This window comes from Cervus canadensis, chromosome 24, assembly GCF_019320065.1.
Source record: "Cervus canadensis isolate Bull #8, Minnesota chromosome 24, ASM1932006v1, whole genome shotgun sequence".
Lineage (NCBI taxonomy): Eukaryota > Metazoa > Chordata > Mammalia > Artiodactyla > Cervidae > Cervus > Cervus canadensis.
The window spans coordinates 17,459,435-17,483,974 of NC_057409.1; the positions used below are offsets into that span (position 1 = coordinate 17,459,435).

A 24,540-nucleotide genomic window follows, 5' to 3' on the forward strand; every position below is an offset into this window, starting at 1 on the left:
CCTATGCCGTGAGCAAAGTCCTCTTTGCCCAGATAAGTTTGGGAAAGATTTAACTCCTTTTTTTTTTTTTTTTTGAGTAGTCATAATGTAATTTCTTTATTAAAATTCCTAGAAGTCCCTTGAATTTTGATTTCCCGAAGTTTGCACACAGATTATCTCTTGTTACCATATGGCACAACATTTTTCCTATATCCTGGTTTGGGAAATTGCTATCTAAGTTTTGTTTTTAATGTTCTGGAATTTTTTCCTTTAATATAATGAATATTGTTAACCTCGTTTGCCTATTTTAGAAAGTTTGCCACATATTCATCATATAGAAGCCACTAGACTTACATTATCTTTCTCCCTTGGTGTAACACAAAGGAAACATGAACCTATCTTTTCTTTCTGTTTTTTTGGTCAGTCTCTGATCTCTCTCTCTTTTTTTTAAGTTAGTATTACACCATTGCCATATATTCCTGTTTCTTAAGAAAGTTGGCAAAATGAATTTTTCAGAACTTTTAAAAGATTTAATCACTATTTGAGAAATTTCTATGAGGCAGAGATTTAACTATTCATAACCCCTATGCTCAAATTGGGGCTTCCCTGGTGGCTCAGAAGGTAAAGCATCTGACTGCAATGTGGGAGACCCAGGTTCAGCCCCTGGGTCAGGAAGATGACCTGGAGAAAGAAATGGCAACCCAGTCCAGTACTCTTGCCTGGAAAATCCCATGGGCGGAGGAGCCTAGTAGGCTACAGTCTATGGGGTCACGAAAGAGTCGGACACGACTGAGCAACTTCACTTTTTTTCTTTCTTTCTGCCCAAATTAATGATGAATACTTTCTTGACAGTAGAACATACTGATTACTGGCAGGACATTTCAGTGAAATATTTATACATGTTTTGTATATTCATATAGAACCATATGCCACAACCAACAGAGATAGCCTTGTCTTTAGGTCCTGGTTATCAAAACCTTGGCAACTGGGAACTTCTTCCACTCACTGTGTTGATGCATTAGACAAGTTTTCACCCCAGTTCTTCCATAAACTGAGATCTTCTGGGAGTGGAATTTTGTGATAGAGGATATTTTCTTGATTTTTAAAGGTAGTTGGCCTGCTTACTGTCATTTAAGTAAAGGTTTTCCTGATGACAAAATGGCAAGATTCAGAAGCTTTTAATCGCTATGTTTTATTCTATTGGTCACACATGATTTCAGTATATTATATTTGAATTGAAGAAAATACACAGATATATGTGAATCAAGGATAAAATATGCTTAGTGCACTTGTTCTGCAAACTCTGTGCTCCTTAAGGAAAGTAATTCAAGATTCCTAAAGTCTCTGCAGTGAACCTGTGACTTAAGTCCTCAAAAAGAAATTGTTTAAATCTTCATAGTTTTTTTTAAGGTTTTAATTACAAGTTATTTTCACCTTATCTTGAGTGATATGGCCGAATAGGAAAATACTTTTGTTTTTCCCGTCGGGAATGATTGCCTTTTAAATACGACAATACAAGTAGTTTCATAGGCTTTGGCTTTTCATTGTTGGCTTTACAGACATTGCAGAAACGCTTCACTTTCTCCTGTGTGGTGCCTCCAATGGAAGTTGTCAGGAGCAGATTGATCTTGTTCCACGAAGTCCTCAAGAACTGTATGAGCTGACGTCTCTGATTTGGTAAAGATTGGGCCAATAGTTAATAATCACTGGAGGGCATTTTGCTTTAGAGACCTGGTATTTACTGACAGCTTAGAAAGCTACTTATTAAAATAATTGCACCTTCTGTTTTCAGTGAACTTATGCCATGTTTACCAAAGGAAGGCATTTTTGCAGTTGATACCATGCTGAAGAAGGGCAATGCACAGAACACGGATGGGGCCATATGGCAGTGGCGGGACGACCGGGGCCTCTGGCACCCCTATAACAGGATAGACAGCCGGATCATTGAGGTAGTAGTTTCCTCGTACCGTTTAAATATGTCTTCTTTTGATGGAGCGTGGGTGTAGGGCTGGAGTCGGGAGGGGGCATGTGGACGTAAATGTGCTTAGCGTGGAATTAACTCACGATTCTCTCATTTTGTCTCCTGAGAACAAGGTCCTCATTTCTGTTCAGGTCAGAAAACATGGTGTTCTAGTCCTGCTTCTTCTACTCACTACCTGATTGACTTGGAGCAAGTAATTTAAGTTCTTTGTTCCATGGTTTCCTCGTTTCTGAAAGGAAACGCGGGAGGAGTTAGGCTACATGTCTCTAAAAGTTCCTTCAGTCTCCTATCCAGAAGAAATCTCTCAAAAGCAAAGATTACATACAAGTAGCTGCTTTTCAGTATTTTTTAAAAGAGCAAAAATATGGAAAGAATTTAAATATCTAGCTCTAGGTGAATAAGTAAATTGTGGTATATACCTAAGCTTATATGTAATACAGACCTTACTGGGATAAATTTTAATTACTTACAATGTGATATGCTATAAATGAAAACAAAATTATGTGACTCATGGAAACTCAGCAAAAGAAAAAAATAATAGCAAAGGAGAGAAATATACCACAATATTTACAGTGATTTTTCTGTGAAGGTTTTATGTGTGATTTTATTCTTATTTCCATACTTCCATATTAAATTTGCATTGAAATATTTCAGAAATTTCTCAAATCGGGAAAATTTTACCCTTGTTTAGGAAGCATTGGTCACTGCTTTATTTGAGATGCCATGCATCATTTAGTAATGTTTTCATATATAAGATACTCAAGTATTAATATATTTTCTAATTTCAGCCTGTGTAATTAGAATGTTTTAGGACATTCCACATAGACTTTTTTTCTTCAAGTTATCTTCCACTAGTTTCTAAAAATGAATGTTTGAAAAACTTTGGAACCACTGATTTATGTTATAAAATCAGATTCTTATGACAATATCTAAACTTAGGACCAGCTGTTCTGAGAAAGTCAGAGATGACTAGTCTTCTGTAATTATTAGCCTTACTTTATAAGCTGGTTGTGGTCTCTAATGCTGAGCATTCTTCTTTTTAGCATTTTCCCAGTAATTGGATTTTCCCTGTTAGTTTACTCTCTTGTATTTTCTGAGAGTCCTGACTTCCATTCAACCAAGGAATTCCATAAAAATGTATATTTTGTCACTTCTTTAGGCTGTCTAAAATCCACCAGTGTTAACTACATTGTCTCATTTGAGATACATACTGTGTAATGCTTGCCACCCCCTTGGATTACTTTTTCTACTTCCAGTTGTGTCCCGTTCAATCTTAGGGCATCATTTAAATGTAGAAGTCTTTTTTGATGACCTAAGGATAATTTTGTAGGATCATTTTGTTTAAAGGAGGATCTTGATGGGCTGCTAGGAAACCATGATGTAAATATTATTTTAACTTAAGAATATGGTACCAAAAATTAAGGATAACTGATTTTTTTCTGTCAGCAATGTCTTCAAGCCCTTTTTAACACAAATAGTATCTTCTCCATGTCAGCGATCCTACATGACTGGATTTTACCTGTATTTGTCTCAGGGCACCTAATGGGTCTGGGGGTGTATATATGTATTTAATTAAAAATGGTTTCTTGGTTAAGTTTTGTCACATCCACACTATTAAAACTTCCACATTCTATTACTTACTGTCTGAAACCTGATGAAACAAATATGTAAGTTAGCATTTATGGAGGTCCCCAATGTGTCTTGAGTTAATAAATTTCTCCATGTTTATATTCAAGGTTTCTCTCTCTTTGCTCTCAGGCAGCCCATCAGGTCGGTGAGGATGAGATAAGCTTGTCCACTCTGGGACGAGTTTATACTATTGATTTTAATTCTATGCAGCAAATCAATGAGGACACGGGAACAGCACGTGCCATTCAGAGAAAACCTAACCCCTTAGCCAATACTAACACTAGTAAGTACCTTTTGAGTCAAAAGTAGTACCATGTTGTCTAGTGAGTAGTGTTTGCAGTAACATATAATTGTTTTATTGAGTGTTTTTATTAAATTTGAGGTAGTTGCATGGTAGTAAATAGGTTTTTTTTTGTTTTATCATGTGCTTTAATCGATAAATGAGCCAACATGGCTTGACTGGTATCTTCCCCCAAGATTTTCCTACTTTTGTGGTTTGCAGTGTCCTGGACTCCAGTCAGAATTGTCCTGTGCTTTTTTCCCAACTTTTGGTTTTATTGAGATATAATTGACACAGCAGTGTGTGAGTTTAAGATGTACAGCACAATGGTTTGACTCATACATCCTGAAATGATTACCATGTTAGTTGGTTAGAGTGAACATCCATCTTCTCATATAGATACAAGTTAAAGAAAGAAAGAAAAAGATAATTTGCGTGGTAAGAAACTCTTAGCTTTCTCATAAAAATCAGCAGTGTTAATTATTTTTGTCATATTGTACTTTACATCCCTAGTATTTATTTATCTTGTAATCTTCTGACTGCCTTCATCCAGCCCCCCACCCCCACCCCCAGTAATACTATGTTGAGTTTGGTATAATGGACTTAAAACACTGTGTTAGTTCCTGTTACACAACATAGTGAATTCAGTACTTCATACATTTCAAAATAACCACCATGATCAGTCTACTTATGATGTCACCAAAGGTATTACATGGTTATTGACTGTATTGACCATGTTGTATATTTCATACTTGTGACTCATTTATTCTTCAACTGGAAGTTTGTACCCCTTAATCTTCCTCACTTGTTTCTTTTTTCCCTCCAACCCATTTCCCCCCTCTCCCCCAACTTAGCAACCACTAGTTAGCTCTCTTCAGCCCAGGCAGTTTTTAAAATCTGATCTTTTTATTCCTATTCTACATTTAGAGCCAGTCACACCCCATCAGATCAGTTCCTTCTAGTTTTTTATTTTGTACTTTCACTTCAAAATTCTCTTAATTCATGAGAATTTTTTTACCCTCAGGTTTCTATCATTTGTTCCTTTGTGCAGGGCTTTAGTTCTAGCCCAGAGTATAAGAGTCAGCATACTTTTAAGCTTTTCAGGCCACGCAGTTTGTATTCAGCGCTGCTCTTGTAGCCCCTACACAGCCATGCACAGTACGTAAACAAATGTAAGTGGTTGTGTTTCAGTAAAATATATTTACAAAAATAAGTGGTGAGGTGGGTTAGGCCTTCTAATCATACGTTGCCAACCCCTGTTCTAGAGCTTTTCATCTGTTACCTTTCTCCTACACCTCACTCCCTTGAAGCCCAGTGACAGGTCATCTTTTTCCAGTTTCTTGCTGCATGTATACTGTGCTTAACCACTTAGTCATGTCGGACTCTTTGCGGTCCCATGGACTATAGCCCGCCAGGCTCCTCTGTCCATGGGGATTCTCCAGGCAAGAATACTGGAGTGGGTTGCCATGCCCCCCTCCAGGGATCGAACCCAGGTCTCCCACATTGCAGGTGGATTTTTTTTACTGCCTGAACCACCAGGGAAGCCCAAAAATACTGGAGTAGGTAGTCTATCCCTTCTCCAGGGAATCTTCCCAACAGAGGAATTGAACCTGGGTCTCCTGCATTGCAGGTGGATTCTTTACCAGCTGCGCTACTCCCGCATACTCAATGTTCATTTCTTCAACTCCATTTATTTCTTACCAGTAGTTTTAACTGGTTAGTACTCAAATGTCCCCAGTATTTTGTATAACAGGTATTAGTACAAATAAGAGGTACAGTGTAGTGCTGCCTTGTGTTTTGCAGCTAGCTGTAATAGTCAATGGTTTTTAAATTTTTTTTAATTTTTAAATTTGTCTTAATGTTATTTGGGGCATCTTTATAGACCCCAGTTGATTGCATTAGATAAGTTAATTTCCTTTATAGCATTGTACATCCACTTGAATTTTATGTTAGTTCGCTTTATTGTGTTTCTGAAGCCTTTAAGATTTTACATTTTTTATTCCAGGTGGATATTCAGAGTTAAAGAAGGATGATGCTCGAGCACAGCTTATGAAAGAGGATCCGGAACTGGCTAAGTCTTTTATTAAGACGTTATTTGGTGTTCTTTATGAAGTGTATAGTTCCTCAGCAGGACCTGCGGTCAGACATAAGTGCCTTAGAGCAATTCTTAGGATAATTTATTTTGCGGATGCCGAACTTCTAAAGGATGTCCTGAAAAACCATGCTGTTTCAAGGTGTGTTCATGAAAGTGGTAAAATTTTACCACTTTAAAAACATTTTAGAAACCCAAGTCTCTACAGTTAACTTCAGAAAATTTTAAAGCCATATTATAGTATTAAATATGCACAAAACAGTTAATTTGGAGTATCTTGAGCCCTTCGTTGTCTTTCTGTATTCACAGACACCTTAAAAAAAACAACAGATTAAATGTAAAAGTTGAGCATTTAATAAAAATTCTTATTTTAGTGGACAGGTTTCAAAACTAAAATATTTTGCTCTCAAATTTAAAGTTGTATGGCCAGCAATAATTATCAAATTCAGGCAGATGTTTTATATACAAATGCTTTCTTTTTTTAGTCATATTGCTTCCATGCTATCAAGCCAAGACCTGAAGATAGTAGTTGGAGCCCTTCAAATGGCGGAGATCTTAATGCAGAAGTTACCTGATATTTTTAGTGTTTACTTCAGAAGAGAAGGTAATTCTGTTCATGATAATTGATGGTTAATCTTTTAGTCTGAATATTATTTTAGTAGAATTATAGTTATAATCTGTGGAACATAAATTGTTACTTTTATATAATTTACATGCTTCCAGCTTAAGTATGTATCATGCATCTTTTTTAAACCTTTTACTACAAATTGTATGAGATTCACTTGTTAATTGATGAACACTCACTAAGTTTCAGTGATTTGAGTTGTTATGGCCTAGAAGCAATTGCTGACTTTGCTTTTTATGCTGGTAGCATACAGTTGCCCTAAAGATTCTTTGAAAAAGTCAGAGGTCACTTTGTCTCCCAAGGAATCCTGTTAATGTATAAGAGATTATTTTTTACTTCATTGTGTAGATAATGAAATATTTTAAGACTTGGAATAATCTTCAGAATGCAATTTGTCTAGTCCTCTAATTTGAGGAATTTCAGTTTTGAAATCAGCCTTGGGGACATGGTATTTTAGCATTCTCTACTTGAAAACCTGAAAGATGAAACTGTGTCACTCATTCAGGGTGTTTATCCTTTTTTAAACCTGCAAAGATAATAAAAGAAGTTCTTTCTCATCAACAGAAATCTCATTATGGGTCTTTTGGTCTATCAAGTTGCTTAGGTCCTGTGAGGATACAGAAAATGGTGTTCTCCTGGCATGTAATACTTTGTTTTCAATCCCAGTTCTTTATGCTCATTATCACCTTTTCTTATGCGGGATTCATTTCTCTTTACATCTTGAGAATAATAGACACACTAGTGTAATAATATTGAGTCAAATGGGAAGAAGTTCTCACTGTTTATTATTAGCTCTGTTCAAATAATAATGGGTTTTCAAAAAATCCAACACTACATGTTTATATGAAATAAAAGGCAAACTCTCTCCATATCCCAGAGGTAAAAACTATGGTTAACAAACCAGATTTATGAACCTTTTCTGTGCTTACATGAACACTTGGTGTATATTCTTATTTTTAGCCTTAGGTTATCTTACATTTTTATTTTGTTTTAGGTATTTTATGTTTGTTGTCATTTGCTTTTAGTTACTTTTATGATTTGAGAATCAGTATATGAGTATATATGTGAGAATATGAGAATCAGTCTTTTTTTCTCAGTGATTTTTTAAAAAACTTTTGATCCTATCAATCAACTATGCCATCAGATTGAATTTCCCACCCCCAGGTATTTGTATAGCATATGCATAGTGAGGTATATGGAGATGTCTAGATTGGTTCTCCCCCTTTGTATGTGGCTTGCCTCTCGTTCTTTGAGGTTCCACTTAAAGATCACTTATTCCTAAATATCTGCCTTGCCTTCTGAATTGTTAGATCTCCCTATAGTATGCTCCAATAGCACTGTATTTTATTTCTCATAAGCAGTTCACTCTGTATTTTTAATTTCTTATTAAATATAACTTTCTCATTAGTTACTAAGTGCCCTGAATACATTTTTCTTAGCTATGGCCATATTCTTAGTGCCTCACTTACAGTCTGGGCATACGATGGTTGCAAATAGTACTTGTGGAACGAATGCCTGAAGTTTGAATTCATTTTTGAATTCATTCAGAATTTTTGAATTCATTCAAAAATCTTTTTTTTTTAATAATAAATAATCTGATGGAAACTTGTGGACTCTTCCCCAGAAAAATGTGAATGTTGTGCACATGTGAACACACACCTTTGTATTCTGCCCACACCCCGCCCCCCAATGTGCTTCCTCCCACACTTGAACCCCAAATACAAATCTCTGCCTTAATGGGTTATTGTTCCATCTCCTCATACACCTGCAGGGATGTGAAAATCTCCATCCTTCAATAGCTGGTGTTCTCTTTATTGGCAGTAGTGTTATTGTGATCTTGTCTCCTTGTAGCATTTGAAGTTAATAATTGTAGGTCGTTTTCTCACCTTTTGGCAATCCAGCCACAGGTGCACTGAATTTTTGTAATTGTTTTTGATTCTTATAGTGGGTACTTTAAATTTCTGGTAGGACTTTATATGTGACCCCCATTTAACATTTTGAGTGTATTGGAAGTGTGTGTTCAATCGCTAAGTCGTGTTTGACTCTTTGTGACCCCATGAACTGGAACATACCAGGCTTCTGTTTCCTTCACTGTTTCCCAGAGTTTGCTCAGATTCATGTTCATTGAGTTGGTGATGTTATCTAACCATCTCATCCTCAATATAAGTATATTTAAATTTGAATTTACTTCCTTCTGTTTTTTGGAGTCAGGTTGAAGACTCTGGCACCTCAATGATTTTCCTGTTTTTGGGTACTTTTTATTCATTCCTTGTGAATCAGCATTAGTGTTTAGGGTTCTTGTAGTGGTGGTAGATGGTCCTGAGTAACACACACTCTGACCTTGTTCCGTGAAGGGGTGATGCATCAGGTCAAGCACCTAGCGGAGTCCGAGTCGTTGTTGACGAGCCCACCAAAGGCCTGTGCAAATGGGTCCGGGTCCTTGGGGTCCACGCCGTCGGTCAACAGTGGGACAGCCACGGCCGCCACCAACGCCTCGGCTGACCTGGGGTCCCCCAGCTTGCAGCACAGCAGAGACGATTCTCTAGACCTGAGCCCTCAAGGGTAAGTCAGAATTCTGCAGTGACTCTTGTGCTCTTTGCTTGAAACTCTGCCCTGGTCTCCGAGATACATACAGGGAAGTGAAGGGTATAGGGCACTACGGAGGGTGTACATTTTCCATTTTTCCATGTGTGTTTCGTTAGGTATATAATGAGAACGGGAAGAAAATTGAACACTTACTGAAAACCTGCTGTATTGAGCCATGTTTAGAAACCACAGTAGAGACATGGTATTTACATTGACCTACAAGGGCACTGAGGCTCAGAGAAGCTAAGTGACTGGCATAATGTCTTGAACTTAACTATAATGATGAAGGATTTGAGCGTCATTTCTGATACCATAATCTTAACGAATATTTACTATATTGTGTTGCAGCATACATTACCAGCTTTGCGACATCTAGATACTGATATAGTGAAAAATATTAAAAATTGGAATTTTTAGATTATAAGAACCTGATTTCCCATCTGTCTTTTACTGGCATATCGGAACTTTTGCTCTTAATAAAGGCTAATGAGAATTCTAAGAAAATTCTCTGCTTGCACCTCTTTTTTGTTTTAATTCCTTTGTTGTACTGTGCTGCTGAAAACATTACTGACCCTCGTGGTGGTTACCATTTTGTACTGAAACAAATCACACTCTAAAAGTGTTTGTTCCTTTGATGGAAGTTGGAAAGTCAGTCTTGGTAAAGCATATACTTAGTAAGTAGGGTCCAAAAATTCAATCTTAGAAACTGCGAAGCTCGGAATCCGAGTTGCTCTTGGTGCCCCTGGTGGCAGTTGTTCACCCTGATGTATGTGTGAGTTTTGAGAGTTCTGGGACTCCTGGCACAGTGTTAACTTAGGGAGCTGCTGGGTTTAAGTGGTACCATGTAATGGGCACAGTCCAGGGTTTTGGGACCTAGAGGGTTCCAGGGACCCTCCACCACTCCCTGTTGTCTAGTTGAATTGTCTTGCCATTTTCTCTCCCAGCCTTGCCCACATCTCTGTTTCCTTACCAGCCCAATTCCCTCCCCCAGCTGCTGTGGCAACCTGAGGTCATTGCAGGGTTTTCGTCTCTAGCACAGGAATGGGGCCTGCGCTGTAGCACAAGTGCTTAGTAAAATATGACTCAGCTCACAGAGATGCAGTGCTCCTGAGCTACTTTAAATTAAGGAACTAGACTTGGTTATAGGTTCTGACAGTCATGCTTCTAAGGAAAGAGAAATACTTTCAGAGAGAGACTTTCAGAGCTCTAAGTGATTCATTTCTCTTCTAATACGGTTTTAAATGAGAAGTTCATAAAAATTTGTAAATGGAGTTAAGTTTATTCTTTGAAAGTTCACTTGTCCTGATTGTCAAGTATATTGATCATGCTACTAAGTGTTTTCAGTAGACATGTCAGATGTTGGAAGACTTTAAATTTTTTTTTCAAAATTTTTCTTACTTGGATTATAGTTTAACTGAACCATAACTTTTTTCCATCTTTTCCATCTTACATAGTTTTGTTATTCTGTGAATGATATTATAAACTATTTCTACAGTTGTTAAATATAGTAAAAATAGTACACAAGGCCATATATGTTGTATTTAATATATTCTAATTCAGTTAGGTTATTTACACTATCACTCTGCTGCATTTGTTTACAGATAACTCAATTCTTTATAAAAGTATTTATAAATGCATTCATTTTGGATATTATTATCATTGCACACCATGAAATTACTTTGGGTAATATTGGGAAGTATTTTGATAATGTTAACCTTAGTGTGCTGTGATGATTATTTTACTTACTGTCATTTAGATTAGAGAAGAAAAAAGGTATTCAGATTTAACATATTCTTTTTCTGATTTATGATTGCATGCATGGTTCTTTCTTTGCATTGTATATTTGTTTTAATATACTTTATGTACTGCATTTAACAGTGGAGTTTAACAAGGCTTAATGAGATATTCTATTTGATTTTCTTTTAGTAATTCAGTATAGTCAAGGTATTTATATATAGCTGGGTATTTTCTGAAGTAATCAATTTCTGTGTCTGTACACTTGTAGAACATTGGTGCAGAGTTGGCATTAAATAATCACTAAATGGAAAATACTGTTACGACAGTATTTTATAACACATTGTTTCTGCCATTTTGGCTTGCTTTTAAGTGAGTGATGATATTAGATCATGATAATTGCTAAACTTATCCCATGTTTTCCCGTGTGATAGTCGATTAAGTGATGTTCTAAAGAGAAAACGACTGCCAAAACGAGGATCAAGAAGGCCAAAGTATTCACCTCCAAGAGATGATGACAAAGTAGACAATCAAGGTAATTTGTGATGAAGCCATGGGGAGGTGAAGGGAAAGGAACTAGCAGCTAAAGACACATACTTTATTTTTGCTGACAGCCTTGAATCATGCCTGAGTTTGCTAAATTCCCAGTGTTCTTAGTTCTTATAGCTAATTAATCTGTTGAGTGGAAGTCTTAAAATTCTGTTGGTTTTCATCATTTACACTAAAATGATTTAATTATTGTTCTCTCCATAGCTAAAAGCCCCACCACTACTCAGTCACCTAAGTCTTCTTTCCTGGCAAGCTTGAATCCAAAAACGTGGGGAAGGTTAAGCGCACAGTCTAATAGCAACAACATTGAGCCAGCACGAACCGCAGGAGTTAGTGGTCTTGCCAGGGCCGCCTCAAAGGACACCATCTCCAATAATAGGTGAGGTGGGGGGATTCTGTGTTATTTCTGTTCCTAGATTAGGAAAAACTTCACATTATTCTAGTCAGTGTACCTATTATAGAGATTGAAACATGGACACAGGCCTTGAATTTTTGCTCAGAGGTCACAAAACTCCAGGATGGAGCAGATTCTCAGTTCTTGAGCCCCATGTCTGACTTTTTCTCATATTTTAAAATTTCAACATGTCTAGTTGGGAGTTGTGTATGTTCAAAACCAAGCAAATAGGTTTCCCTTTGAACTTGTTCCTTAGTTTTGTTCTGGAAAAGGGAAAACTGGCATATTTTCCGAGCACACACATGCTCTTTTATGATAGCCCTCTTCTGCACTTCCCAGTGGAACATACGGATCTTAGAGCAGAGCCCTTCTTTTGGAAATGTAAAACTGTCGGTTAAACAATTTCACACCAATTTATGGCTTTAAAAAAATTATTCCTTTAAAATCCTCAAGGATTGTTTTGTTTGACTCTGGGTGTAACATACCAACAGGGATTATTTCCTCTGCAAATAAGACATTTTTAAAAAGCAAATTCCATTGGGAAAACAAGCTCATTTTGTTTGGTTGATTGCCTTGATTGGTGGGTAGTTCTGAATTTCAGATAGTAGAAATAAGCAAATATATTTCTGAAGTTACTAGAATTTGTTATTAAAACAGTGAGGTCTCAGTTGTCATAGCTTATTTTGCACCTAGTAGGTACATGTTTCTAGTTTATAGGAACATAAGGGTCAGTGCAGATATGTCTATACCTTAGAAAACAGTCTTGGAAAATTGCTTTCAGGTTAACACTTAGGAAACTGTTAGATTGTAGAGTCTGTAGACGTTAGAACTGTTTTACATTTTTTTTTTTTTTTGGTCTTCATGTAGTGACATGAAATGTATTTTAAGTATTAACTGTGCATTTCTCTAGGTATATATTTTAGCCCATTTTCAAACTGAAACTTAAGTGGTTTAATGTGGAATCTGGATTTACTAGTCTATAAACATAGGCCAAAAAAGGATTTTCAGTGTAGCAGCTATCTGCCTTTGACCAGAAGTTATAATTGAAAAGTTTTCTATGTACACTGAGTCTTTTTTTTTTTTTTTTTTTTACACTGAGTCTTTAATATCTTTTTCCTTCTTGCAGAGAAAAAATTAAAGGTTGGATTAAAGAGCAGGCACATAAATTTGTAGAGCGTTACTTCAGTTCTGAGAACATGGATGGAAGCAACCCCGCACTGAATGTCCTTCAGAGACTTTGTGCTGCAACCGAACAACTCAACCTCCAGGTACGGCGGCCAGTGCCCCTGGTTGCTTCTCTGGGCTCTTCCGTCTGGCTTCTCCTTGCCTTGGTGACTGTAGATTTCCGTGGATTTATTTGTCTTAGAGCAACTTTTCTAACCTGACCTGTATCTTTGGTGCTGACATTTCTTTAACTTGTCTCTTGATTTCTGTACTTCCTTGTTTTATCATTAAGTGTGCTAGACATCTGGTGTTTGACTTTTCTTTCCCTCACCTCCCATATCTCTTAACAAATGGAGAGACTTCTAAAAGTGTCCCTCAAGCACATCTCTCCTCTCAGTTGTCTTCAGGTACTAGCATTGAGAAGCCCCTCCTTCACTGCTCTTTACCTGTGCCCTGAGAGTGCTCAGAGAGGGTAGAGGTGTCATAATCCTTTTGTGTTTCATCTGATTCTTTTTCCATTGTTGATGTACTTTGAGCCGTGTGAGTAGCACATGTTTTCCAAGAAATTGTCTATTTCATTCAGACTTTAAATGTACTATAAAGCCACACCTTAAACTCTTGTTCTGTCTTTTCATTTTGGTATTATGCCTCTGTTCCTCAATTTGCTTTCTCATCCTTTGTCTTTTTTTCTCTTTAATACAACTACATTGGTTAAATGTGAAGTTTTGTTTTGTTTTGTTATGTCAGAATGGACACTGGTTTTCTGTCATGAAATAACATTTTGTGAATGTGTATGTTTGTAAGGTATTGTTTTTCAAGGATCTACCAAGAATGTACCACCTGCCCCTGATTTCTTTTTTGAAGATGTTCAAGTATCGGGTTGCTTTGGTGGAAATATGAATTGTGTATTTATTAAGGACTCTAAATCAGTGAATACTGTTTTCATCTCTTTCAGGTGGATGGTGGAGCTGAGTGCCTTGTAGAAATCCGTAGCATAGTCTCAGAGTCTGATGTTTCATCGTTTGAAATCCAACACAGTGGATTTGTGAAGCAGCTGTTGCTTTATTTGACATCTAAAAGTGAAAAGGACGCTGTGAGCAGAGAGATCAGATTAAAGAGATTCCTTCATGTATTTTTTTCTTCTCCAGTAAGTTACCTAATAATCATGCCTGGGTGCCTTATTTTGAGAGTCAGTTTTTTACTTATGCGGATATTTTCATCCTAGGAGTAATTTCTAGTAGTTTTTGGTCAAGATATTGAGGTAAAGTTTTTTTTTTTTTTTTTTGAGGTAAAGTTTTTAACTTGGATATTATACACATTTGGATTCTTCGGTCTTTTATACATTAGGTAAACAGTAACACAACAAAATGGTGAAGCAAATGCGCTTACTGAAGCAAGTGCCTATGCTGTGATTGATGTATCTTGATTCTGTGTTTTTGTGTAAGACAGACCATTATCTGTTTGGGCCTCTCTGGTAGCTTGGGCTTCCCTAGTGGCTCAGACGGTAAAGAATCCACCTGCAATGTGGGAGACCTGGGTTCGATCCTGGGGTTGGGAAGATCCCCTGGAGAAGGAAAAGGCAACCCACTCTAGTTTTCTGGCCTGGAGAATTCTGGGGACTGTATAGTCCATGGGGTCTCAAAGAGTCAGACACACTGAGCGACTTTCACTTTCACTCCCTGGTAGCTCAGATGGTCGAGTCTGCCTGCAATGTGGAAGGACCCAGGTTCAATCCCTGGGTCAAGAAGATCCCCTGGAGAAGGATATGGCAACCCACTCCAGTATTCTTGTCCTGAAAAATCCCATGGATGGAGGAGCCTGGCGGGCTACAGTCCATGGGGTCACAAAGTGTGGGACACGTCTGAGCAACTAACACGACTAACAGTTGTGAATGTATTTGATTCTCAATATCTGTTTTTAAGCATATTGCAGTTTGCAGTATATTTTTTAATAGAAATGTGGTAGACATCATGTATCTATAGGCATAAGATAGAGTATATGTAAAGACTTCTATTTTGTATATAAGACACAGAACTAACAATTTTCATTGAGGAGTGGTTGATCACCATGTATAATGTGGATTATAAGACCAGAAGCCACAGAGCAGCTTCACTCTCTTCACTCTCAGTGAGTGAAAGTGAAAGAGTGACCTGGACACTGGTGACTTAACACCATTCTACTTGTTCATAACGGCTTAACAGAAGGCTATTCTCTGGATGGACTGTGTAATAGGGCTAAGGACAGCTCTCTTGTGTGTTAGTGAAACCGTCACCATGTTTGGTCATTGTTTGCAGGCATTGCTTGCATTATTTTAACTTGTTCCACTGCCTAAAGCAAAATTGATAATTATTTGTGACTCAGTTGTATAGTTAATACTGGATATAGTTTTATACAGTGCTTAAAATTATGTACAGCCTGTAATCACTTATCGGAAATTCTTTGGGGCTGGATGGGTTTCATGAGTTCTGCCATACAGTACGTACACCACTTATTATCTGATAATCCCCAGTGGATTCTGAATAGTACTCTGTACACATTAAGTATTTTTGCAACAAAACATATGAATATTCCTACTAAATAAAGACTTCAAATAGCCATGTATCTGTCTGGGTCAGATTTTCCCACCAAATGAGTAGTGTTTTCAAGCCTTTTGGATTTAGGAATTGTGAATACGGGATTGTGTGCCTATTCAGAAAGTGTGTTTATTGAAATAATTTATTTGGAAGCATTGTTCCAGCTAAATCCGTCACAAAAAAATACAATAGAGTAAGTCTTTTGTAAAACTGCCTATTAAATATTCTTGTTGAGTGTTCCATTTCATGAGGCCTTACTTAACCTGTTGGTTTATTTATAACTTTAGCTTCCTGGAGAAGAGCCCATTGAACGAGTAGAACCAGTGGGTAATGCACCTTTGTTGGCATTAGTTCACAAAATGAACAACTGCCTCAGCCAGATGGAACAATTTCCAGTCAAAGTGCATGACTTTCCCAGTGGAAATGGGACAGGAGGCAGGTAAGGATCCTTGCCTAGGTGTGCCCTTGCCACTGGATTTTATACTTTTGTTGAGGTAAAGTGGCAAGAGGTCTGGTGACATCTTAGACTGCTCAAAGAACACTCATTATAAGGACTGAGGAGATTAAATATTCTAATGTGTGAATCAAATAACTTTTATTTCTAAAATTATACCCTATATCTTAAACATGATGTTTTGAAAATATGAAACCAACTTGTGTTGGCAAGTCACAATAGGCTTAGTTTTCCTTAAATTGATGTACTTTAATAATATAAAGCTTTTCTCCAAGAAGTTTGTAGTTACAGATAACAAAATGATTACATTCTGTGTAATAATGTGATTTCCTATGTGATCCAAGTGGTTATAACTTTGCGTTTTAATAGGTTTTAATGAATAAATGTTTATTTTTTCTCATAGTGTAGTAGCTTTACCAGGACTCAAATATCGAAAGAATCCATTAAATTCCTTGATGTGTTTTTACAGAATGTTACAAGCTTCCTGGAATATTATGGCTAGCAGCCTGGAAAACTTTTAAAAAATTAGTTTGGTTTTAAAAAACATAGTCTGGTGTGTCTTAAAGATATTTAAAGTTTTGACTGAATTAAAACGGAATGCATTATTGAATAATGAAGTGATCAGTGTTGTCTAGGTTTTTTCCTGCTTTGAAACTGTATTGTATAGAGTGGTATTTAATTTTGATTATTAAACTGTCCTGGAAGACTTTTATGAAATAAAGGGGTACTTTCTAATACATACATGAGAAAACCATAATGTTTTTCATTTTTATCTGAATTTGTGTAAAGTATGTACGTTTACATATGTATGTATGAGTATAATGGAATATTCTTTCTGATACCCCTATTTGCATGCCTTATCAAACCTTGTAGATAGCTGCATTTTAAACTCCTCTGTATCTTACTCTTGCCAGACCTTTTCAGAAATGAGCAATTAAATATCATTACCAGGTCTAGACTGATGTAGCTGTTAAACTGCTTCACTCAAAAGACTGTAGCAAAGTAAAATGTAAAGGTTAGTTTTTAAAGTAATTTTGTAGCTGAAATCTTTGAAAGCAAAAAATGAGGGTTTACTGTTTATTTTTAAATAAATAGGGCTTAGTAGGTAATGGCAAAATATTGCAGAAAAGAGCATGCTCAAATGGTCTAGGAATTTTTATCCTGGGGAAATAATTTATTCTCAGTGGTGAGGTATTTCTGCTCACATAGATTCTTGGTGGGACAGAGGTGAAATGTTGTGTGAATGTTCTCATGTGCATGTGTACACATCCTCTTTTATGATAAAGTCTTTTCCAATAACTTGGAATTGCTGGCTGTACTATTTACGTAACTGGTTAGTGCTACTTTGTGCCTCAGGAAAATGCAGAGTTTGTATTATCATGCTTTTATTTTAATTAATGTATGCTGATTTTGAAAATAATAGAATAACTTTTTTTCACAAATTATCTTGAGCTTCTCTCTCAACAGAGGATCACAGGCTTTAAAATTTTTCAACACACATCAGTTAAAATGCCAGTTACAAAGGCATCCAGACTGTGCAAATGTGAAGCAGTGGAAGGGTGGACCTGTCAAGATTGACCCCCTGGCTTTGGTGCAGGCTATTGAGAGATACCTTGTAGTTAGAGGTACTTTCTATATATGTATATTGTGTGTTTACGTGTACATTTGGGATGAAATTAACGTTAAGGGATATATAAATTTTCTCGCTGTTCATTACTGTGTCTGTCAAAACCTAGCATCAGGAACTTGTGTGCTTATTACTTATTTTATATGTAGTATATAGAAATGTTAAATTTTTTTAGGGGTTGACTGCTTACTTGGATGACTGGGTGGGTGATGGGTTGATTTATGCTGGTGTAATAGAAATGACATTTTGTAATGTAATGTAATAGAAATGACATTTTGTACCTGACAGTTCTCTTAGATCTTTCTGCTTTGTAGATCAAAGTGTAATATACATGTTTTTCCAGGAATGATTAGATCAAAATGTAACATGCATATTTTTCTAGGAGTATGTTAGTTTAACAAGTGTATATATAGGTTTTTCTTCGCCACCCCAAATTGCCAGGAATTTAATAGACTCCTTGGGTCCTTAGGGTATGGAAGAGTAAGAGAAGACGATGAAGACAGTGATGACGATGGCTCTGATGAGGAAATAGACGAATCTCTGGTAGGGTGCTATTCCCACCATGTTTTAATGTGTAAAGTTCAGGGCCGATAGCTTAAATGGATTTTGTTTTTGCTCTGTTTAGGCTGCTCAGTTCTTAAATTCCGGAAATGTGAGACACAGGCTGCAGTTTTACATCGGAGAGCATTTGCTACCGTATAACATGACTGTGTATCAGGCCGTACGGCAGTTCAGTATACAGGCTGAAGATGAACGGGAGTCCACCGATGACGAGAGCAATCCTCTAGGAAGAGCTGGTATTTGGACGAAAACTCATACGATATGGCAAGTCTGAAAATGACTTTGGCTTTTCATCAACAGTATTCGTGTGTTTTGGAGTTCCTATTACTGGCTGGCTTGCATAAGGAGAGAATGGACTCTAAATTCTATAGTTTGTTATTGAAAGCCACTTTGAGCATTGCATCTTGTGTGTGTGTGTGTATGTATGTTAGCTTCCTCATTAAATCTACTTGAAAATGTGTTTGGGCAATAAATAATCATAACTTGTATCTACTTTTCTAGTAGCTTCACGTCTTTAAGTCAGAAAAGAACATAAGATGGTGATCCTGTAGGTAGTAGAAGTTTGGCACCTTTGATTTGGGTGCCAAATCATTTGGGGCATTTGGGTGCAGTTTCCTACGTTACTGATGAATGTCTGCATACTTACTGAAAGAGAGTGATTCTTCCCAGAACCATCCCTTGGAGTTGGCCCCTCCTGGGATGGTGGTCTCGGGGTCTTTTCTAAGAATCAGTCCCACTGACATTTCTCCAAATCCACACCTAGGGAGAGAGTGGCTACATCTCAGAGAGTTGTTCTGGTAACTGTGCTACCTGTGGCTTGCACTTTGGCCTTGAAGAATAACTTGCAGTTTTAAAATCTACTTTTGGTTTTCGTACTCTATTACTTTAGGTACAAACCTGTGCGAGAGGACGAAGAAAGTAATAAAGATTGTGTTGGTGGTAAAAGAGGAAGAGCCCAGACAGCTCCAACAAAAACTTCTCCTAGAAATGCAAAAAAGCATGATGAGCTGTGGAATGGTGAGCGATGCCTACAGGGCAGTGGGTTGCCATTGCCGTGGGGCAGTGGGCTTCCTGCTCTCAAGGTTTTAACAGTGTTGTGTATCTAGTAGTAAAAGATTTACATATAATTTATAAAGATATAAATTACTACAAACACTTGGTTGCTTTAAACTGAACCCTATGAAACCTTATCTTCAGAGAATATTGGGGAAAACTTTTTGATGAGACTGGTCATTGGCAGGGTGTCCCTTAGCTTTTATTGTTATTCGTTATAATAGTATGATCTAACAGTTATAGAAGGAATAGAAAGTTTTGGCAGGTTATAAAATGACCACCGAAAGGAGCTGACACCTCCCCGTTGACTTCCTGTGTAGTATTTCCTTCCAGTCTGATTTTGCTCATTTCCCGCCCTTCTTTTTTAATATGATGGTAACCATGCTTCACTGACAGGCTGCTTTCCTGGGGGACCACTCCCTGTCAGGGATTTCCAGTCACTGGTGATGTTGAAATTTCCCTGGTCCATAGAAATAAGTGATCATAGCAGTTTTGTTTTCATAGAACCAAGTTTTTTTCAACATAAGAAGGTCTTTATTTTGAGATATTTGTCTCTCTGTTTTTGACATTAAAAAATTGCCCTTTTATGCAGTGATCATGTTGTACTTTTTAATTTCTTTGCTTGGTAAAAGTACATGATAACAGCTCAATCTTTTTTTTTAATTGCTCTTACTTTGTGAGATCTAACAGCAAAGGAATCTCAGATCTTACTTGAAACTGTCACATTCTGTCATGTCCTTAAAGCTTGCTAGTGTTTTTCTGTTTTATATGGTCATTTTAAACTGAATATTAAAAAATCCAGGAAATATCTATAACTCTGAATGTAAATATTTTGTCTTACTCCTCTATGGCCATTTTCTCGTTAACTTGTTTTTCTAGTGTAAAGGGGAAATGCAAAGTAATCAGTTTTTCTCCTCTACAGTGTATTTGTATGGGAGGGAAAGTGAAATATTCCTAAGCGTGGATGATTTATCTATAAGACAAGGAGGAAGAAATGTTTAAGCTATCAGTACTTACTAATAAGATACTGAGTATTAAACCTTAATCACTTGTGGTCACTGTTTTAGGCACAATGAGATGATGCTGGCTCCATTAGCTACACCTTTCTAACTTTGATCAGCACTTAACTTTGAACTCTTGCCCTCTAGATGGAGTGTGCCCGTCGGTATCAAATCCTTTAGAAGTTTACCTCATACCCACAGCACCCGAAAATATAACTTTTGAAGACCCGTCATTAGATGTGATTCTTCTTTTAAGAGTTTTACACGCCGTCAGTAGATACTGGTATTACTTGTATGATGTGAGTAATTGTGCCTACTTGAAGTTTTCCTGTTGTATTGTCATAACACGTTATCTCATGGTTTCTGTCTAGTGGTTGATCAATTTCCTATTGTACTAGAAAGAAAAACAGTGATTCATCCAAATAGCAGGAATCCCAGCCCAGTGACTTGCAGTGTACTTGTCAGTGGGAACTTCTCCCTCCCTTTCCCTCCTTGCCCCCACCCCGTGGTCTTGGATTAGTTCTCTCGGCAGACTCATAAACTGTTCTCTAGCTTTAATTCGTCAAATCAAGCAACAGAGTAAAAATTGAACATTAATTTATTGTAATTAAATCTTTAGGTACGTTTAGCTTAAAGTCCATTTATTCAAGATGTATATGAGGTCAGACAAAAGTTGAATGCTATCTTAAATACATAAGAATAACGGAGGGAAGAATGAAGGGGAGTTGGCCTTGCTAGAAACATCAGCTGGTGTGTCCATGACTGAGCTAGTGCCAGTGGCCTGCGGGGGTTGGGATGTTTCAGCTATGCATTGTAAAAATTGTCATTTGGGTTGGGACATACCAACAAGAAACTGTATGTTAAAAGCCAGCAGGGGAAATCTTAAGCACTCTGTGTACATATTTGGGGATAAAGGAGAAGAGCAGAAATGTAATCCTCGTGTTTTACTACATCATAGACTTTTTTGTTTTTACAGAATGCAATGTGCAAGGAGATTATCCCAACTAGTGAATTTATTAACAGTAAGTTGACAGCAAAAGCAAATAGGCAGCTTCAAGATCCTTTAGTAATCATGACAGGAAACATCCCAACATGGCTCACTGAACTAGGAAAAACCTGGTAAGACAATCACTTCTGTCCTGGTGGGCTTGAGAGTGTTACCATTTGTGTTGGTCTCCACATAATTTGTTACAAAAGCATAGTCTTTAGTTGAGCCTATTTAATGGTGTCACTTTAGTGGCCAAACAGACAGGGTCAATTGGGGCCAGTCCTGGGTCTACTTGGTAGTGTTTTTATATGTGAAATAGGAAAGAGCAGAAGGATATTTGACCAAAGAGATTCGACCATCTTCCATCATAAAATTGGAAACCAAAGGTGGAGTTGGTTGATTGTCCAAACCTGTTTGGGTCCAGACTTACATTCTCAGAGAGAATAGGACTACACTGGTGAATACAGTAACCACAGCCGCATGTGACTGTATTTACGTTTAGATTAATTAAAATGAAAGAAAATTGAGTTTTCTAGTCACACTCTTCACATCCTTGCCTGAATTTCCATATGGACAGGATGGATACTGAATGTTTAGATCATCTTAAGAAATGCTCTTGGCAACTCTTTGTCAGTATCTTCCAAAATCGTATATCAGGAGCTGGCAAGGCCTATGTTACTGCAGCGTTCATTTTTTTAAAAACCACCAGCTACCTTTTCACAGTTTTGAGTGACTTGACAAATGCCAAAACTTAGGAGGAAACTCATGAGCTTAGTAAAACCATTACTTGTGTATGTATGGTGGAATGGGGTGGGCTGGCAACCTGGTGAAGTGGTGATTATATTTTAAAATTTACCCTTCCCTAATCATGTTATACATATTTACTAAGAGATTCTTGGGTAGATTAAAGATGATCTTGGATGGACTTGACCTTAGTGGTTGAATTTCAGGTTTCATAGTGAATGGCTGCTTAATGCATTGTTACTAAATCTCTTAGAAAGTTCATGCAAGAATTATGAAAATTATTCAAAATTAGTTTGAGTAGACCATTTTTGATTACATTGTAATTATTAATCTGTATCAAATCAAAAGTTGTTTCTGAGATAGGATTTTTAAGTAATTCAGTTAATAAATTTATATTGCATCTTTTTACAGCCCATTTTTCTTCCCTTTTGATACCCGGCAAATGCTTTTCTATGTAACTGCGTTTGATCGGGACCGAGCAATGCAGAGATTACTTGATACCAACCCAGAGATCAACCAGTCTGATTCTCAAGATAGCAGAGTTGCACCTAGATTGGATAGAAAAAAAGTAAGTTTCTCCCATAAGTATTTAAAGTTAAGTCATACTGAGCTTTTAAAATAGTGGGAAAACTACACATGTGATGCATCTAATTCTCCCTGTTGGTTTAGAGACTTCATCAGTTCAGTCACTCAGTTGTGTTCGACTGTTTGTGACACCATGGAGTGCAGCATGCCAGGCTTCCCTGTCATGTCACCAGTTCCCGGAGTTTACTCAAACTCATGTCCATTGAGTCAGTGATGCCATCCAACCATCTCATCCTCTGTCGTCCCCTTCCCCTCCTGCCTTCAATCTTTTCCAGCATCAGGGTCTTGTCCAGTGAGTCAGTTCTTTGCATCAGGTGGCCAGAGTATTGGAGTTTCAGCTTCAACCTCAGTCCTTCCAATGAATATTCAGGACTGATTTCCTTTAGGATGGACAGGTTGGATCTCCTTGCAGTCCAAGGGACTCCCAAGAGTCTTCTCCAATACCACAGTTCAAAAGAATCAATTCTTTGACGCTCAGCTTTCTTTATAGTCCAACTCTCACATCCATACATGACTACTGGAAAAACCATAGCTTTCACTAGACGGACCTTTGTTGGCAAAGTAATGTCTCTGCTTTTTAATATACTGTCTAGGTTGTTCGTAACTTTTCTTTCAAGGAGCAAATGTCTTTTAGTTTCATGGCTGCTGTCACTACCTGCGGTGATTTTGGAGCAACAAAAAAAAAAGTCTGTTTCTGTTTCCATATCTATTTGCCATGAAGTGATGGGACTGGATGCCATCATCTTAGTTCTCTGAACGTTGAGTTTTAAGCCAGCTTTTTCCACTCTCCTCTTTCACTTTCATCAAGAGGCTCTTTAGTTCTTCACTCTGTGCCATAAGGGTGGTATCATCTGCATATCTAAGGTTATTGATATTTCTCCCGGCAATCTTGATTCCAGCTTGTGCTTCACCCAACCCAGCATTTCTCATGATGTACTCTGCATACAGTTGAGTAAGCAGGGTAACAATATAGTCTTGATGTACTGTTTTCTCGATTTTGAACCAGTCTGTTGTTCCATGTCCAGTTCTAACTGTTGCTTCTTGACCTGCATATATATTTCTCAGGAGGCAGGTCAGGTGGTCAGGTATTCCCATCTCTTGAAGCATTTTCCACAGTTTGTTGTGATCCACACAGTCAAAGGCTTGGGCATAGTCAATAAAGCAGAAGTAGATGTTTTTCTGGAACTCTCTTGCTTTGTCAGTGATCCAACAGATGTTGTCAATTTGATCTCTGGTTCCTCTGCCTTTTCTAAACCCAGCTTGAACATCTGGAAGTTCATGGTTTACGTACTGTTGAAGCCTATCTTGGAGAATTTTGAGCATTACTTTGCTAGGGTGTGAATTGAGTACAGTTGTGCGGTAGATTGAACATTCTTTGGCATTGCCTTTCTTTGGGATTGGAATGAAAACTGACCTTTTCCAGTCCCACGGCCACTGCTGAGTTTTCCAGATTTGCTGGCATACTGAGTGCGGCACTTTCACAGCATCGTGTTTTAGAATTTGAAATAGTTCAGCTGAAATTCCATCGCCTCCACTAGCTTTGTTCATAGTGATGCTTCCTAAGACCCACTTGACTTTGCATTCCAGGATGTCTGGCTCTAGGTGACTGATCACACCATCGTGGTTATCTGGGTCATGAAGATCTTTTTTGCATAGTTCTATGTATTCTTGCCACCTCTTAATATCTTCTGCTTCTGTTAGATCCATATCATTTCTGTTCTTCATTGTGCTCATGTTTGCATGAACTGTTCCCTTGGCATCTCTATTTTTCTTGAAGAGATTTCTAGTCTTTCCCATTCTGTTGTTTTCCTCTATTTCTTTGCATTGATCACTGAGGAAGGCTTTCTTAATGTCTCCTTGCTATTCTTTGGAACTCTGCATTCAAATGGGTATGTCTTTCCTTTTCTCCTTTGCCTTTCGCGTCTTTTCTTTTCTCAGCTA

General features: G+C 37.4%; 1 protein-coding gene across 23 annotated transcripts in view; it reads left to right on the forward strand.

Moving 5' to 3' along the window:
* The window catches only part of TRIP12 (thyroid hormone receptor interactor 12), a 149,523-nt gene that overhangs the window by 104,883 nt on the left and 20,100 nt on the right, over positions 1-24,540 (forward strand). For 6 of the 23 annotated variants that reach the window (XM_043445094.1, XM_043445092.1, XM_043445104.1 and 3 more), the window contains 18 exons: positions 1,530-1,656; positions 1,772-1,931; positions 3,719-3,872; positions 5,875-6,103; positions 6,447-6,565; positions 8,941-9,148; positions 11,341-11,441; positions 11,660-11,834; positions 12,976-13,117; positions 13,969-14,160; positions 15,874-16,025; positions 17,493-17,665; positions 18,137-18,210; positions 18,293-18,492; positions 19,118-19,245; positions 20,430-20,581; positions 21,259-21,401; positions 22,426-22,582. In XM_043445094.1, the coding sequence (XP_043301029.1) occupies positions 1,530-1,656; positions 1,772-1,931; positions 3,719-3,872; positions 5,875-6,103; positions 6,447-6,565; positions 8,941-9,148; positions 11,341-11,441; positions 11,660-11,834; positions 12,976-13,117; positions 13,969-14,160; positions 15,874-16,025; positions 17,493-17,665; positions 18,137-18,210; positions 18,293-18,492; positions 19,118-19,245; positions 20,430-20,581; positions 21,259-21,401; positions 22,426-22,582 (2,786 nt within the window). Of the gene's footprint in view, positions 1-1,529; positions 1,657-1,771; positions 1,932-3,718; positions 3,873-5,874; positions 6,104-6,446; positions 6,566-8,940; positions 9,149-11,340; positions 11,442-11,659; positions 11,835-12,975; positions 13,118-13,968; positions 14,161-15,873; positions 16,026-17,492; positions 17,666-18,136; positions 18,211-18,292; positions 18,493-19,117; positions 19,246-20,429; positions 20,582-21,258; positions 21,402-22,425; positions 22,587-24,540 lie in introns of all 23 variants that reach the window. The other 17 variants (XM_043445101.1, XM_043445107.1, XM_043445111.1 and 14 more) reach the window with 12 other exon arrangements.